Source organism: Mangifera indica, chromosome 6, assembly GCF_011075055.1.
Source record: "Mangifera indica cultivar Alphonso chromosome 6, CATAS_Mindica_2.1, whole genome shotgun sequence".
Taxonomy (NCBI): domain Eukaryota; kingdom Viridiplantae; phylum Streptophyta; class Magnoliopsida; order Sapindales; family Anacardiaceae; genus Mangifera; species Mangifera indica.
The window spans coordinates 15,020,162-15,038,162 of record NC_058142.1 but is presented as its reverse complement, the minus strand read 5'-3'; the positions used below and the strand labels follow the sequence as shown (position 1 = coordinate 15,038,162).

At 31.8% G+C, this 18,001-nt stretch overlaps 3 protein-coding genes and 1 pseudogene across 9 annotated transcripts in view; 2 read left to right on the top strand and 2 right to left on the bottom strand.

Annotated features, from left to right (window-relative positions):
• LOC123218328 (pentatricopeptide repeat-containing protein At1g30610, chloroplastic-like) overlaps nucleotides 1–18,001 on the bottom strand; it is a 147,603-nt gene that overhangs the window by 5,486 nt on the left and 124,116 nt on the right. The window lies entirely within an intron of this gene.
• Nucleotides 1–18,001, top strand: part of LOC123218322 (putative disease resistance RPP13-like protein 1) — a 137,898-nt gene that overhangs the window by 13,525 nt on the left and 106,372 nt on the right. The window lies entirely within an intron of this gene.
• LOC123218330 lies at nucleotides 433–3,714 on the bottom strand. Its single transcript, XM_044639749.1, has 2 exons — nucleotides 2,014–3,714; nucleotides 433–614 (listed from the first exon to the last, which is right to left on the bottom strand). Exon 1 carries the CDS (start codon nucleotides 3,451–3,453, stop codon nucleotides 2,581–2,583), a length of 873 nt encoding a protein of 290 aa, XP_044495684.1. The 5' UTR covers nucleotides 3,454–3,714; the 3' UTR covers nucleotides 433–614; nucleotides 2,014–2,580.
• LOC123218329 lies at nucleotides 9,450–12,842 on the top strand (annotated as a pseudogene).

The window sequence follows — 18,001 nt, the reverse complement described above, 5'->3', positions numbered from 1 at the left end:
GCACATCAATATCTGCACCATTTAACCTGTCAAACAATAATTTAGCTTAAATAGTGTTAGGACTAATGTTTATATCTCTTGCAGGAAAAGAGAAAATAAAAAGAAGAAAACACTTGGCAGCAAACAGGGTGATCAAATGACCATTACTTTACTAATAAGTAAGCAACAGGAGAAAGGGATACGTGGCACAACATTACGGGAAAAGAAGAAAGGATTAGCTGAGGAAAAAGAGAAAAAGGGGAGCAGGTGTGAGAGCAAGGGGGTATGGGAAAGAAACAGGAAGACTGAAGGGAGAGTGCCAGCCTCTTGGAAGCTGAGCATGGACAGTTGAGCCACTACTGTACTTTTGTGTTTTTTGTGAGGTTTTGAGAAGTTAGTTCAAGTTCTGGAATCTGTAATTTGCCATATGTATTAGCTGGGAAATAGTCATTGTATTGAGAAATGATTATGTAACTTTATTGAATATCAGTCAATACAATACATATTTTCCATTCCTTCCATTGATACATGTTTCTGCTTATTTGCTGGAAAAACCATTGTTGTGTATTGCTTGTTGACGTGTGCTTGAGTTGTTGTGAGATATTGTTTGGAGGTGACTTGGCTGAAGTGAGGCTCTGCCCAGGTACGCATCAAATAGCAACAGTAATTTGTTAAATTTGCAATTGAAAAGAAATGTCAACAAAGGTAAATCACACAAAGGCAAAGAAAGATAAATTACAAGAAAAATTTTCAACTGAGGTTTCATGTACATTCATTCAGTGAGGTATTGTATCCTTACTACTAGTGCTTTAATGCTTTCTATGTAACATTTGTTGACATTTTAGAATAGTAAATGTAACAAGAATTCTATGACATTCTGATTCATCAAAGAGTAATTTGCTTCTTAAAACATAGTACAGTATTAGTAGCAAATTCATTTATACTCTTACTAATTAGCCCATAATTTCATGCCAATCTCAGGATTGACATAAATGTGACATGGATTCCTTTTGATGCAGTTTTAAGTAACCTGCAGAAACCAGTTACAAGGATAGAGTGGAGATTTCTTGGACCGTAAACTTTGATCCCAATTTAGTATGACATAAATGATACAATTGCAGATAGCACAGAGAGATGCAACCATATTCCCACTAGATTGGACCTCTACATGAAAGGAAGCTTTTGTTTTTCTATTAATCTAACATCAAGAGATTCCTTTCTATTAATCTAACATTAAGAGATTCCCAGTACATTACGTACAAGGCTAGAACCCAGCCAGTAGACCATATTTCTAGTGCCCTGTGCCCCATTTGTGTACTTCCTTCAAGATGCCTGGAAGGGTTGGATATTGCCCTAGTTAATTAGTTTTTTATGCACCCAGATGATTGATCCAAGCACGGAGTGAAGAGTAAACATCAACTTTTTCATGGCACTGAAGGCTTCAATCACAGATGTTAAAGCTGATTATGAAGTAAAAGACGGTGTCTTCAATTGCAAGAAGGATAGGTCTCCCTCCACTTTTCTGACTCGATACAATTCCGTTTTACTTGATCCTATTCTGTATCTACTTATATTACTTCTTATTCAGCCATAAATATATGATTCATAATGCAAGTCCTATAGTCCCAAGGATCTTCTCTAGCTGGCATGTGGCAACAACATTAAAAAGACTAATGTGAAGAGGTCACAAACCTCTTTCTTAACCAGATGTATACCCTGGTAAAACAGCCAAGTAATTTTATTTCTCACTAAAGGCCTAAGCATATGCTTTGTAATCTAAATGTATAGAGATGACTAGGTTCACATGATGCACAAGGCCAATACCTGACTTACTATAGGACCTAAAAACAAGCTAACTTTACCATTGTTATTCAGAACACAAATCTACACCAACAAAAGGGTACAACCATGCCATAAGTCACATTGATGAACCATCAAATACGTTGCACATCTCAAGAAAAGGTGACGCATAATGAATGAAGAGATATTAACCTCAGAAATGAAATAACAAAGAAGAAAAAGTGCTTAGCTTACATACTGCCTTGCTAGTTTCTGAATTCTCTCCTCCATATGCACCCGTGCAACTCTTGGCTTGTCCATAAAATCATTTCCTTCTTCCACAAACTTGAAGGCAGCTTTTTCCATCTCCCAACTTCTGTCATCATCTTTTTCAGGGAAGCACTTTCTGCTATAAGTTAATTTTTCACTCCTCTGCCGATATTCACCATCAGTAGTTTTCTGAACTTGGATGTGATTCCTCACAACATGGCTTCTAGCAGCAACTTTGTCCTTTTCAAAGTTTTCCCCTTTTGTTTCAAACATTTCTGAGGAAATTTTGCCATGAACTAGGTCTGCTGTTATATTACCACTACTAGCACTCCGACTATCATCAAGCAATACCACAGGATTATCTCGTGCTTTCTATAACTTTTTACCCTTATCAGAATAACAGTCTTTTAACTCTGGTTCTATAGTATTATTTTGATAACGTGACCATCTTCTAACTGTTGTCTCTCCTTTCAATGTCCTCTTCACCTTCACATCTACCCAGCTCTCATTGCCACTAAATTTATCCTTTGACTTTCTAATTAATCTCCCCTCTCAATGAAACTTACCTCTGTCCGCACCTTCACCCCGAGCTACTCCATCACCATTTCTACCCAACTCTTCACACCTAACATCTTCCGAAATCACTTTCTGATCCATCAATTTAAACTTTTCATCATCTCTCCCCAAAGCTGCTATTTTTGACATATACTTTCCCTTCAAAGCATAAGAGCCTTTTAACTCTGGCTCCATAGTATTATTTTGATAATGCAACCCTCTTCTACCATCTATCTCCCCTTTCAATGTCCTCTTCACCTTCGCATCTACCCAGCTCTTGTTGCCACTAAATTTATCCTTTGTCTTTCTAATTACGTTCCCCTCATGATGAAACTCACCTCTATCGGCACCTTCACCCAGACCTACTCCATCACCATTTCCATCCAACTCTTCACACCCAACATCTTTTGAAATTGCTTTTTTATCCATCAATTTAACTGTTTCATCATCTCTCCCCAAAGACACTGTTTTTGACATATACTTTCCCTTTAAAGCATCCCTCATTCTATCTCTACCCAACTTACTAGCTTGTTGCATCCCTTGGTTACTTTTAACTGACTCCATAGACTTCAAATACTCACTAAAAGATGGCTTAAACTCAAACTCATTCTCAATAGCCCCACCTTCACTTCCAAGCACCCTCTTATCAGACTGTTCTTTCACCACAGCATAAATTCTCCCACAACAACTCTTCCTCACAACAACACATCTAACCCTTTTCAGATTCTTACTCTTCAAATGAGCACCAAAAAGGGGTTTGCAAGATTTCAATAATGGAAACCCTTGACACCAATAATCTAAGGTAAAAGTCTCATTTTTTACAAAACTAGAAATACCCATTTGGCCATTCATCATAATTAACAACCCCATTTCGGTTTAAACTACAAAACACTCAAATTAAAGTCAATTTCAACTACTACTTACTAGCTTTCACATATCTGAACAAAATTCAAATTACACAAACTACCCCGACAAAAATTTCAAACTTTGGTCTCCAAAGAAACTTACAGGGAATAAATGCAACAGCTTCCAGCTTTGCCTCAGAATTTTCACTCGGGTTTAAGAGATTGGAGCATCCACTCTTTAGACTGTTTATGGAGCGACAAGTAAGTTGGTGTGTGTGAGAGAGCAATTCAGTGATATCCATCCGTCAGATTTTTCGTTTTCCCAAATTTATTTTAATATCAGTAATATCCCTAGATTATGTTGTAATATCAACAATTCCCCCCCATATTTTGGATGTAATAATTCCTTCTAAATTAATGGGCTGTTCGTAAACTACGCAATTTATGAACTGACGATGATGATGGGGGTTACAACTTATAAAATTTTACGAAAACATTTCTTGTTGACTTATTTAATATCTTTTATCTTTGTATTATCTTATCTATAAGATAAATAAAATTATATGTATATATTTTGAATATATAAAATATGTATATAAATAATATATTCTCATATAATTAAATTTAATTATATAATGACATATTATTTATATATGTAATTTATTTACTCAAAACATATATATATTGTATTACTCTTATATGATAAGAGAATGTGAATAATTATACGAGTAATCTAATTATTGTTTCAGCTTAATTAGTAAAAGATTACCAAATAATATTAATTTTATTACAATTTTATCTTTATTCATGACAAATTTTAGGACAAAAATGTTTGATTTTCAATTGAAATAATAAGTAATTTCACAAATACTTTGGAAAAAATATATTCACAATAACATGATAATTTGATAAAATAATTGTATTAATTAATTTCAAATTTTATCAATATGAAAGGATACAAATATATAATTAATATAGATAATACTTTAGAATATACTCAAAATAAATACTTTTGTATAAAATATGTTAGTTTAATCATAAATAATACTGAATCAATAATTTTTTAAAGAAATTTAAGTTAAATAATATATCAGTATTATTTTGTTACTGTAAATTAAATACAATATTTATTTATATATATCAAATTTATCAAATATAGTCATAATTAAATACCTAACAATCTTTCAAATAATTTATATTTGTTGTAATTTTTAATTTTTTCAATAAAAGACTTGAACCAAATGCATGGTTAGAATCTTATACAATTACATTGCATTTAGATATTTAAGAAAATCAATTCATTGTATCACCTTGCAATGGTAGAAGATAATTGTTATCTCATAAAATAAAAGATAGCGATAAAAGGTTTTCTTTTGAAAATAATAGATGAAAGAGTTATGTTGGAGATCATAAAAACATCTGAAACTATCAAACTTGATCATGAAAAATAATAGATGAAAGGTTTTAAGTCATTCTCTATGAAACAATTAGATGTTTCTTTAATTGGTTTGTGGCACTCTTCTATTTTTACTAGGAAAAAAATCTAATGGCATAACAACTCTAAAAAGACATATGTGCTAAAATTGTATTATAATTTATAAATGGCTAAAAGATTATTCCCACCCAACGTTTGATGTATATCCAAAATTTTACCTAAAAAGGTTTAAAAATTCAATATATCTGTTAAATTTGCAATTGATGTCAAAGAAAGAATCATCATTTATAGATTTTATTTTAAAAATGAAAGATTTATTCCCTTCTCTCATCTTAGTTTTAAAAATAAACAATTTTCCCTAACTTAGTTTTAAAAAGTTATTTTTTTACTCCCACTATCTAGGGTTTTTATACTTTAAGGTTAACAGCTATCCCCGTCAAATTTCAAAAATTACACTTACCCCAAAAAATGTATTCTCTCTTTTTGATAACTATTCTTTTTAGCGATTCACTCTAACGCATCCATTAGCACCCGTTTTCCTTTCTTGGTGGTTTCTTGACATGGAAACCATCGGTTGTTCAATCGAACTAATCAGACAACATCACTCAAATTCATGTGATTTGTTGCACAAATTTGTGCAATGGTTCTATTGTAGACCGACACATAAATAGTCAGATGACAAGCAGATTTGTGTGACGTTGTTTGGTTGATCTATGTATTGGTAAATGCACAGATCCGTTGCACAAATCTATGCAATATCGTCTGACAATTTCGATCGGATGATAGGTGATTTTTAATTTGAGAAACCACTAGGGAGAGAGAAAGGGTGTTGGTGGATATGTTAGAGTGAATCATTGAAAAAAATAGTCATTGAAAATGGAGAATGCATTTTTTAAGGGTATAAGTGTAATATTTAAACTTTGAGGGGGCTAGCATTAACCTTAAAATATGGAAACCCTAGATGGTTAGAGTGAAAATTTAATATTTTAAAACAAGTTAGAGAAAAATTGTTAGTTTTCAAAACTAAGATGAACAAAGAGAATAAATTTTCTTTCTTTAAATAAAATCCATAAATAATGATTTTATTTCTGACATTAATTGTAAAATTTAACAAATAGATAAGTATTTGAATTTTTAAAACTTTACAAGTGAAAATTCGAAAATACACTAAATCTTAAGTGGGAATAAGTCTTTTGGCCTTTATAAATTTATCAAAGTAATTAATGTTAGTTTTATTTAAAAAAATTAACATTAATATATCATTTTAAAAATTTTAACCCGGATTAGACTTAAATTTAAAAAAAAAAACACATTTAAGAAACATTTGGTTTGGAAAATATTTTATTACCAAAATTAGAATATTACCTTGAAGATTACTTAATATGAATTATTATTATATTTAATAAAAATTAATAAGTATAAATAATTATTGCTTTTGGTTAGAGATAATAAAAAAATACTAATACATTATTTTATTTAAATACCATCAGATATAATTATTTTAAAATATTTTTGTATTATTTATTATATTAATTGAAAATAAGATTATTTTTTCTAGGGCTAGATTCGAGTCAAGCAGAGCTTAAGCTCGGCTCGGTTTACATATAGCTAAGCTCAAGTTCGAGCTCGTGGAAGCCAAACTCGAACTTGACTCATTTTAATACATATTGGTCAAAACGATATCGTTTTGTATCAAAAATTTTAATTAAAAAATTTGACAAGTAGCTCGAGCTCAACCAAGCTCGTATAGGGCTAGCTCATTTTGGGCTTGTTTCAACTGAGTTCGAGCTCAAGCTCGAACGGACTCTATTTGAGTCTAGCCCTAATTTTTTCTAAATTAAGTTAAAATACTATTTCCTACCCAAGGTCTAATGCAAACTCATTTTTCCATCCAATAATTTTTGAAAATCCAAATATCTTCTATTTTGTTAAATTTTACTATTACTGTTAGGGATAAAATTATTATTTAATAAAAATATTAAAAATATAAATACATCACATTTTACCCCCACCAGGTTTAAAAACTAACATTTTACCCCACTAGAATTGAAAACTAATAATTTTACCCCACCTTTCCCCACCCAAGGTTTGAAAAATCAAAATTTCTCCCTTTAGGGTTTTGCAGTAGCCGTTAGTGATCGGAGACGACAGTAACAATGATATTCTCTCCCTATCTCTACTTATCTCTCAGCCACCGTCCATTTTTTACCATTATTGGTCATCACTGGCTAACGCACGACGAAGAGACTGAGATCTTTTTATCGCTTAACAAAGAGACCTAAATTTGAGTCTCTTCATGCGTCGACTAGTGACGACTGATGATGGTCGAAAATAGATGGTAGTTGAGAGAAAAGCTGGGAAGGAGGGAGAATGTTATCATCACTGTCATCTCTAGCCGCCAACAGTTGCAGCAAAAACCCTAAGAGGGAAATGTTGATTTTTCAAACCTTAGGTGGGGAAAGGTGGGGTAAAATTATTAGTTTTTAAAACTTATGAGAGTAAAATGTGATGAATTTATAGTTTTTAAAATATTTTTATTAAATAATGATTCTACTTCTAACAGTAACAAAAAATTTAACAAAAAGATATGTATTTGAAATTTTGAAAGTTATCAAGTGAAAAAGTGAGTTTGTACCAAACCTTGGGTGAAAAATAGTTATTTGACCAAAAAATAAACAAATAAGGATATAGTTATAATAAAATCAAGATTATCTTATTAATCTTTTAATACCTTTTATATTATATGTTATATCATAATTGATAATGAATATTATTAAAATATTTTATTACTTATAAATCGAACAAAATAATTTAATTAATAAAAAAATAATTAAAATAATCTTTAATCTTATTTAACTAAACGACCTTTTATAATAAACTTTCTTCACGAAGGGAAAACTTGTGGGATTCCATAATACAGAACGTGACCGTTGTATTAGCTAGGGTTTTTAAAACCAGAGTGGAGTAAAAATCGTTTTGGATATTAGTTCTGATCGGATTGGTCAAACCATTTGGATCGGCCAGTTCAATCGGAATTCTAATTTTATGTAATAAACTATAAAAAATTATATCTAATTATATGTATTTTACATACTAAATTTTATGTTACGTAAATAAATATGAATATATTTATATATTATATAATTATGTTTTTCAATCCACAGTTATTGTTGTAATTGTTGTTAATTTAAAAGGTTAAACGGGTAAAGTTAGGGTTTCTAAGAATTCTATCAAAATTAATGTGATCAGACCATCACTTCCACTCTAAGACTTGTTACCAATTAAACTTCTTCTCTGACGCCATAAAATTCTATTTCAAAATTTTCACAGAAGGTACTCTCTCTCTTTGTGTCTATATACCTTTTCTTTTCACAGGAAATTGGGTTTTTTATCTGTGTGAATTGTGAGACTACGATTGAAACCAACACCCTCAGCGTTGTCGTCGTCATCAACAGAGGTGTATAAACCGTCGTCGGGAAAAAATCAGTGAATAGACTTTGAATTTCTGAGCAGCAAAGTAAATTGTTGCCTGCAGCAACTCTCCCTCTGCGTCTGAAGCAAGAAAGAAGAAAAAACATTAAAGGGTTATTTTATAGGAAACCTTGAACCGGGAACCTAGCAAACCAGGTTGGACCATGGTTCAGATGCGAATTAGAGGTTCGACCATGGTTCAGATGCGAACCAGAGGTTCGACCATGGTTCAGATGCGAACCAGAGGTTCGACCGCAGTCTAATCCGATTCAAACTTAAAACCATTCTATTTTCTACAGTAACCATCTACATCCCGGTTCACGGTCTGACCGGATAAATCTACCAGTCCGATCCGGTTTTTAAATCCATGGTATTAGCCCCAGGCTTTCTCAGTTTCCCATTCAAATTCAAAAATTCAAATTTTATTGAAAAATATTAATGAAGAAAAAGGTTGCTTCCCACTTTTCTGACAAATCCCTCGCTCTCTCTTCTTCTCAAAAGTCGAGCTTTCATGATACGCGATGTTATAGAAGCATTCCCCATCACCGTTTCAACTTCAAATTTCAAACACAATTTCTTTGATGGGCTTTCTCCCTTTTCTCCATACGAAAGCTAAATTTCCCATGGCTTGAGTTGCTGTTTCGGAAAGTATGTTTTGATAGGTTCAATAAAGGTAATCAACCTGAAGGTTTTACAGTTTAAGTTTCTGTTTCAGATTGTTGGACAATCACATTCTGTTTTTGGGTTTTTTGTGTCAGGTGAGTTTGTTTTTATTTTTCTTGCAGTTTTAGATAGTTTTAAGTTAGAAATTTGTGTAATTCTGTACTGAAGATTGAGCTTTTAAAGTTTGAGCTTCTCTTTCAGATTTTTGGAGAATCCCTTTTTGTTTCTGGTTTTTTTTTTGTTTCAGGCAAGTTTGTTTAGATTTTTCTTGCTGTTTTAGATAGTTTTGAGTTTGAAATTTGTGTAATTCTGTACTCAAGCTTGAGCTTTTATAGAATTTCTGTTTTTTAGATTTTTGAAAAATTCTTTTTTGTTTCTGGGTTTAGTCGAGTTATTTTTGTTCTTGCAGTTTTAGGGAATTCTGAGTTTGAAGTTTATGCACTTTCTTCAAAATGAGAGGGGAAAATCAAAATCAAACCAAAACGGTGAAGTCTACTGACCAAAACCAAGATCCAATAAGCCTCAAAGTGGCAAAAACAGAGGTGTTAATCATTCAAAACCTCGGGCTTCATGGGGGTCAAACATAGTTAAAGGGTTCACAGCTGATAAGAAAAGTAAATTGCAAAGCACAATTGTTGTGAGCAAGAAGCTTCCTTTATCAAACTCGGATGTCAGCAGCCAAAAGGGCTCAATTGTTTCATTGCGAGTAAAAAGATTGTTAATAGGAGACTTGTCTTGCTCGGTGAACCCAACTGAAATTCATCCACATTCATATTAAAGTCACAAGAGACAATCTTCAAGGTCATGTGACTTATTTCTTGAGTTGGATAATTTGAGGACCTTGCTTCAAGAATCTAAAGAGAGAGAGTTTAACTTATAAGCAGAGTTGTTGGAGTTGAAAAGGAGTCCAAAGATTTTGGAGATTGAGAGAGAGCTAGAAGTGAAGAAAACTGAGGCTGATGAGCTTGTTCAGAGAGTTAGATTGTTGGAAGAAGAGAAAACAAGTTTAGCCGAGCAATTGAGTTTGATTGTTGAGAAAAATGAGGGAGAAAATCTGATGGTAGGATCAAGTTCAAAGAATTTGAGGATGGAAGTGGTTGAGTTGAGAAGATTGAATAAAGAGTTGCAGATGCAGAAGAGGAATCTTGCTTGCAAACTTTCTTCTATGGTCTCAACTAACTTCTCTTGCTAAAGCTTTGAGGTATATGAATGTGACTAACTGATTGTTTGTTGAATTTCATGTTGCATTATCTTAATTACCGAAATTATTAATTGTAGAGAGTTGTGTTGTTTTATTTTTTTTGTTTCATTGACTTGGTTTGGGTTATGGTGGTCATTTAGAGCGACATCATTGTGAAGATCAAGACAGAGTCATCTCTGCTAAAGCACACAAATGAAGATTTGTGTAAACAAGTTGAAGGTCTACAGATGAGTAGATTAAATGAGGTTGAAGAGCTGGGATACCTTAGGTGGGTCAATTCATGTTTGAGGGATGAGTTGTGCAATTCGGGTTCAATAGAAAAACCATCAAGCCTTGATTCGGCTGAGAGTATGTGTGAAATTGTTAGTTTTCAACCTTCTCAAAACAATAAATACTTGGAATATAGTGTTGGTAAGAGGCTAAATTTGATTAAAAAGTTGAAGAAATGGCCTAATTCTGGTGAGGAAGTACCAAGCTTAGACTGTCCTGATAATCTTTTAGATAAGACTTTGGTCCAATTAGAGGAAGAAAGAAGTCCTAGAAGAAGACACTCTATAAGTGGATCAAAATGCAATTTGATGGCTTTATGTATACAAAAGACATGGAAAGGGAAAAAGATTTACTAGCTTCTCAAAAGTATGAACTTGGTATATTTCAAAGATCCCAACAACTTTCTGAAAACTGCTTGCAAGTGAATAATATCAAGAAAAGAGATTTGCGAAGGTTCAGCTCCTCTTGGCCTAAAGAGGAAGGTTCAGCTCAAATTTCTTTACTTCCACCGCCTCCACCTTTGCCTCCTCCGCCACCTTCTCCAAAGTTCTTAGTGAGGAGTACTACTGAGGTGGTGCAGAGAGCTCCACAAGTAGTTGAGTTTTACCACTCACTTATGAAGAGAGATTCTAGAAAAGACTCCTCAAATGGAGGCATCTCTAAGGCCCCGGATGTAGCAAATTTTCGTAGCAACATAATTGGTGAAATTGAAAACCGGTCCTCTCATTTGCTTGTAGTAAGTATTTATGCATTGTTAATATGACATCATTAACTATATCATATAATTTTGAACTTTACTTGGATAATTTGGTTGAGCTCCTGAATCCTATATGCAGTTTGATATTTGAATAGGTAAGGGCAAAAGGCTTTGGGATTATGAAGTCTCATAGAAAGTTGGATGGAAATTCAAATTGTTATTATGAGGCCAAATGCTATTTTCTTGTCTTCTTATCCATCTATGTTGTAGTATAAACAATTATTACAACAAATTTGTTTAAAAATCTTCGAGTTTTGGCATTGCTTGCAATCCTTATATATTGTCATTGTCATTTGTTATGTGTAGATAAAGGTTGATGTTGCCACACAAGGAGAATTTGTGAAGTCATTAATAAGGGAGGTGAACAAGGCAATTTATTAGAACATTGAAGATGTTGTGGCATTTGTGAAGTGGCTTGATGATGAACTTTGCTTCCTTGTAAGTTGATTGAACTCCTACTAGTAAGCACTTCAATTTATAGAACTTTGTCAGCAAATTATAATGATTCTCATGTACTCATTGCAATAGCTGATGTCTTGATTAGGAATAACTTTGATTCTATTCTAAGTAATAGGAGATTCTAATTGTATCCTAGAAAATATATTACCATAAGAAAGAACAGCCAAATCTTTACTGTCCCTGATAATCATGTTTGCATATTACCAATCGGTGGATGAAAGGGCAGTTCTAAAGCACTTTGATCGGCCAGAGAAGAAAGCTGACACATTGTGCGAGGCAGCTTTCGGGTATAGAGATCTCAAGAAACTAGAGACTGAAGTGTCTTATTACAAGGATGATCCGAGAGTGCCTTGTGATATGGCACTAAAGAAAATGGTTGCCTTGTCTGAGAAGTAAGATCAATTTTCTCTAGGCAAATGGATCGGCTCTCCAAAAATTATTTTACTCTATTAAATCTCTCTTGCTCATAATTGTTTCTGATTTCTACTGCCAGGATGGACAGAACTGTTTACAACCTGCTCCGGATGAGAGAATCCCTTGTGCAAAATTGCAAGGAGTTCAAAATTCCTACAAATTGGATGCTTGACAATGGAATCATTAACAAGGTAAAACCAGATATCTGGATGAAATTTTGGGATAGTCAGCGTAGGCTAGAGAAAATATTTACTTGTAATTCCAAAGAATTTAGTCCATTTATCATTGAGCACTTCCTGAATTCAGATAAAGTTTGGCTCAGTCAAGTTGGCTAAGAAATATATGAAGAGGGTTGGTATGGACCTTCAGTCAAAGACTGGATTGGAAAAGGATCCTGCAATGGACTATATGCTTCGTCAAGGAGTAAGATTTGCTTTCAGAATTCATCAGGTTTGTTGCATAAATAACTTGATGCTTCTGACTCCACATAAATATATAAAAGCTTTTGTAAAATGTTTCAGAAATTTGTAAAATTGAACAGTTTTAAGTGATATAAGTCTACTGTTGATAGATCATGAACAGTCTTAAATGTTTCAGAAAAATATGGTTTTTGGTTGATCATGAAGAAGAATGATTGATTGATTTCTTCAATTTTTGATGCAGTTTGCAGGAGGATTTGATGCAGAAACAATGCATGCATTTGAGGAACTTGGCAATATTGCTCACCATTTTAACAAAAAGTAAATAAGGGATAGTAGATTAAAAATAAGTAATATTATATATACAAATAAATCTTATTATTTATCTATACAAATTGATGTGATAATACATGATTGGGTAAATTTGCGATGAGAGAAAAAAACAAATAATTATATCACTGAATCATATGTTATCACGTCAATATAGATAAATCTATATAATTTATTTATACATATAGTTTTATTCATGAAATATATTTTGGCTTGCTATCTCAGTAAGTTTTATATATACAAATGATATCAAATTGGGTATCATGCAAGGGGGTTTTGTTATAGATACCAGTTTTTTTGACATCAAAACATTACTTTGATCTGTAAATGTCGTAAGTGTGACAGTTATGTTGTTAGAAAACAAATCAAATGAAAAAAGGAAATTAAAAATCAAAATCATTCACTTAGAATAGTACAAATTTGTGTAATTTGTCTAATAATGCTTATGTCCAATACGGAGTAATTTTTGGTATATAGGATTACAATAAATATAACTATGATATTGAGGGTTACGTTATGCCCATCACGACTTTCTGACCACTTTGTAAAAATGTTCTTGTAATTGTGATTGTTCACAAAAAACTCACCCTAAAAGTAATATTTTCATTCCCGTAGATGTAGTCAACTTGAATTGGGTTAATGTTTGAATTAACATTAAAAATAGTATTTAAAATAATTTTGCTTACCATCATTATATATAAAATACGAATGAGATTTAATAAAAAACCTAATTTGGTTAAGAATTGAAATCCCAAAAGTTGTTATGCTTGTCATGTGGACGTTATAATATATGCTTTGACCCTAGGTTGAATTACTCAAATTGGCCCAACTGAATTGTGTAATACATTTATAATTATTATTTTATTTAGAAGGATATTTTTGTTGTTCTAATAGAATTTTCAAATTAATCCACGGTCAGCCAAGTCCAAATATCAAAACATTAGTGTTTGCGCTTGTGTTGACTACACTGTTGTGTTTTTGGATCAAAGGAAGATTTGTTATGTGTTAATAATTAAAATAAATAAATAAATAAATAAAAACAAAAAAAAATGAATTAAATACCAAAAAGAAAAACACAAGTTAATTGGAAAATAATATTTTTAAAATCAAAACAGTGATTGAATTAGCTATCTTACTGGTTTATAGTTCAATTAGTTCAATTTAGTATTAAATTATAATAAATTTTTTAAATAATATCATATTAGTCAATATATTTTGTTTAAAAATTTATTAAAAAATAAATTTAATATCCAAACCTATAATTATTATAACATATCATTTCTAAATAGTGATAATTGTTCACCTAACTTTAATAAAATAATTAGATGAAAAATTATCTCTATCCCATGATATAGAAAAAAAATACAATTTTACAAATTATTGTCTATAGAAAACATTTCAATGGTTATGAGATTTTTTTATTTTATTTTTGAACTTATGTTTTCTTTACAGATCTTTAGAAATTTATCTAATCTAATATAAACTAATCAAATTACTCAAAAATAATTAAAATTTTTAAAAATACTTTAAATTTTGTCTAACTTGGTTTTACCAATTTTAACCAATTTATCTGATTTACTAATTTTAATTAAGTTTGATAGAATTAATAAGTAAGCTATATTTTAATATTAATTAGACTAGATTTAAAGTTAATTTTTAGTTTAATGGGTTAAACCGATAAATTTACTCTGTTTTCAAAATAGTGTTGGGAAGAGACATGTCTGTAAACCAAATCGGGCCATAATATATCTTATTTGGTGCAACCTTGGGGCCCATAAGCCTTACCAGACCAAGACTCATGAAATTATGAGCTATGCCGATTTGTCAAAAAGGTTCATAGGATGGTCCAAACCCCTGAGTTCTGGCTTTATAAATCTTTTTAAGGGGTCAATCCATCAAACATTAATTATATATTTATATTTTTAATTTTTGTAAGTCGTGTCATGAGCACCTTACTTTTCCTTGTTGGGATGTACATGCAGTAAAAGGACAGTGTGACAGGTGTATCTTCCACGCCCAAAAATATTCTGAAGAGTTCTCATTTTGGGTTATCTGGGGTAAACTTTGAACAGAGTTTGAGCTCAAATTTAATTTGAATGAGTTCAAAATAAGTTAAATTCAAATAAGTTTAAACTTAAATTTAAGTTTAAAAGTTGAATATTTTTAAACTTGAGTTTAAAGTGTTTAACTCATCAAATTCATGAGTTAAAAATTTTGATACAAAATGATATTATTTTGATTAATATGTATTAAAATAACATTATTTTAATAACAAGTTAGTTAAAAAGCTAGATTCAAACTCAAGTTCTGCTCTTTTGAAACGAGTCAAGCTCGAGCTTATTTGAAACGAGTTTGAGTTCACGCTTATTTGAAACGAGTTTGAGCTCAAGCTCAGTTCCATACAAATTGAGTTGAGCTCGAATTTGACTTGACTCGATTCGAATCTACCCCTAGGTTCACCAATCATCTCTTCATACACAAAGGTTAAGTGTTCTTTAATTTACTTGGTTAATTTCAAGGCCAATTTGTATGAGCATCAAGTAATCAGATAACACAATTAGTTTAGGAGAACAATTATATTATACATACTTATCCAATTAAATATTTAGATGATATATTATGAAATGATTAATTTAGAATAAATTGACCACTAAGTCTTGATTGGACGGATTGGAGTGACAAAGACCATTTCAAGGTTTAAAACACCACATTCAAGTATGTTTTGGTATAACAATAGTGCCAAATAATTTATGTGTCACCATCAACACCATGATTTCCATTTATGCTAGCTAGCTAATTAAGAAAATCTCAATCAAAGAACAAAATTTTGATTAGTAATCAATCATTAATACCACTGTTATGGTTGATTACATGATGAAAACCCCATTTCAAGATAAGACCTGATTTTCCCAAGCAGGTGTTACTTGCTTTAGAGACATCTTTTTGCAGCCACAACTTGGCTTTAATTATACCAAGACCAAGACCTTTTAAGGGCCATTATCAGTTTCATTTTCAACAATTTTCTCAACGAAGAAGTGATAGAGAAAGACTTGAGCTTTCTTGGGGACCAAGTTTTTCTTCCAATAATCACATACAACTTGCTTCCTTTGCATAGATTGGTGAAAGAAAGATTTTTCATATCTAGAGAGTTTTGGGTTGGTCTAGTCCAAGATGCAAACTAGTAGGGGTGAGTAAAAGACCCACTTGGAACCAAAATTGTTTGGTACTAGACTTTCAATTTCAATTTCTACTTGGAATCGAGCAATACTAAATAGGTTTTAATTCCAATTTTTGTAGAATTAGCCAATTTTGATTCCATCCACAAAGAATCAAAACCAACTTGAGAATTAGATATGACAATATATTTAAGAGACCCGATCGATTACCCGACCTGGTTCCTATTTCTAGAAATTGATCAATTCTAGTTCTAGTTTTTTTGTTTTTTTATTAAGATACTCAAACCTACTCATCTATACAAATTAGGTTTGTATCATATTATTTTCTATTGTTTAAGATGTGATTTGTGGGCAAACCACATTAGGATTTTCAGTGATTTTCTGTTGCTTTTAGTTTTTCTTTCTAAACTAGGGTTGATGCATGCAGTAAGACGAGGTTGACGCAAGCATGTTGATAAAATTAAGAGTTATATCCCAACCAACATTGCCTAAATGATGTATTGTTTCATGTAGTATATAGAGATAATGACACCAATGAGTGGCGTGTCATCGTATTAGGTCAATTCAACCCATTTGACACATCTACCTTACACACCACATATTAAAGCTGACTTTTTCAATGAATCTTTAGAATTTACTATATAGAAATGAGAAATGTGAAAAAGATTCAGCATAGTGTCTCAGAATATGCATTTGTGTCCATACAAATAGAATCACAAACAAGTATTATAGCTCAAGATATGTTAACAACAGGAAGATGCAGAAGTAATGCCAACAAGCCAACAATTATTTATTTCTTACTGCAATAATCAAATTCATCACGCAGCGAATGAAATGCCAGAAGAAATATGAACAAAGATTCCTGAAGAAAGCTCAATTAAGAATGAGTGAGGTTATCGTACGTAAGCTCAAGTATCAGATTCAAAATGTGTTACAAATGCTTATTGTTCTTCTAATTTAATCCAGCAGCCAAGAAAGTTGTTCAATAATTCATTTGGCAATGTTAAACGTTTTTCTATTGACTTCAAACAACTCTGTTCTGTAAAGCATTAGAATAAGTTTAAGAGGTAAGAGTTTAGGTGCATGAATGTTTGTATCATTCACTAGAAGTTTTCATCTAATCCTTTAAGGAATCTAATCACCTTTGTCAACTTAAGTTGAACTTTGAACCAAACACTTAGTTTACTAAATTACCTCTTATTTTCCTTAGATTTGTTTGGGTCAAGATTATCAACCCGAGTATTTAACTTAAGAGTAGATTCGAACCAAACTGGCTTAGGCTTGGCTCACGATTTGACTCACATGAGTCAAACTCGAGCTGAAGGACTTTCATCTAGTTGAGCTCGAGCTGAGCTTGGAATTGACACTTTTGTTAGATCTCGCCTCACCAATGATTTTTTTTCTTCTCTAATGATTTTTCTCCTTCTTTAGCATTAATGTTCACCTTTTCTAGCATTATTATTCACCAAATCAAGCAAATTGAGCTCAAGCTCAAATTAGCCATTCTAGATTTGAGCCAAACTCGAATTGGCCATTGTTTGGGTTTGGCTCAGCTTAGCTCAAATTCACTTTTAATCTAATTATTGACAACACAGTTATTCTTATATACTTAGAAAATTTGTTTAAGTTGAATCCATTATCTAACTTGGCTTGAAAAATCCCATTACATGTGATCTTAGTTGTTATCAATTTTTGTTAGTTCTTTTCATGTTCCTAAAGGTTAATTTATATTAATAGGACCAGATCTCATGTTTGCTGAGATAAAAGAATCTGAACAAAATTTATATATATTTTCAACATAATATTATAGTTGAACATAGAATTTACAAGTTTATAAATGAAAAAAATATGGTTTGCCTAGATGGATGTGCAGTACCTCAATTTGAAGGAAAAACATTACTTTAGTGACCAGAAGAGGAGAAGAAGTTGTCATTCCCCAGTAATCACAACTTCAAGGTTTGTGGATGCATTGGAAGAT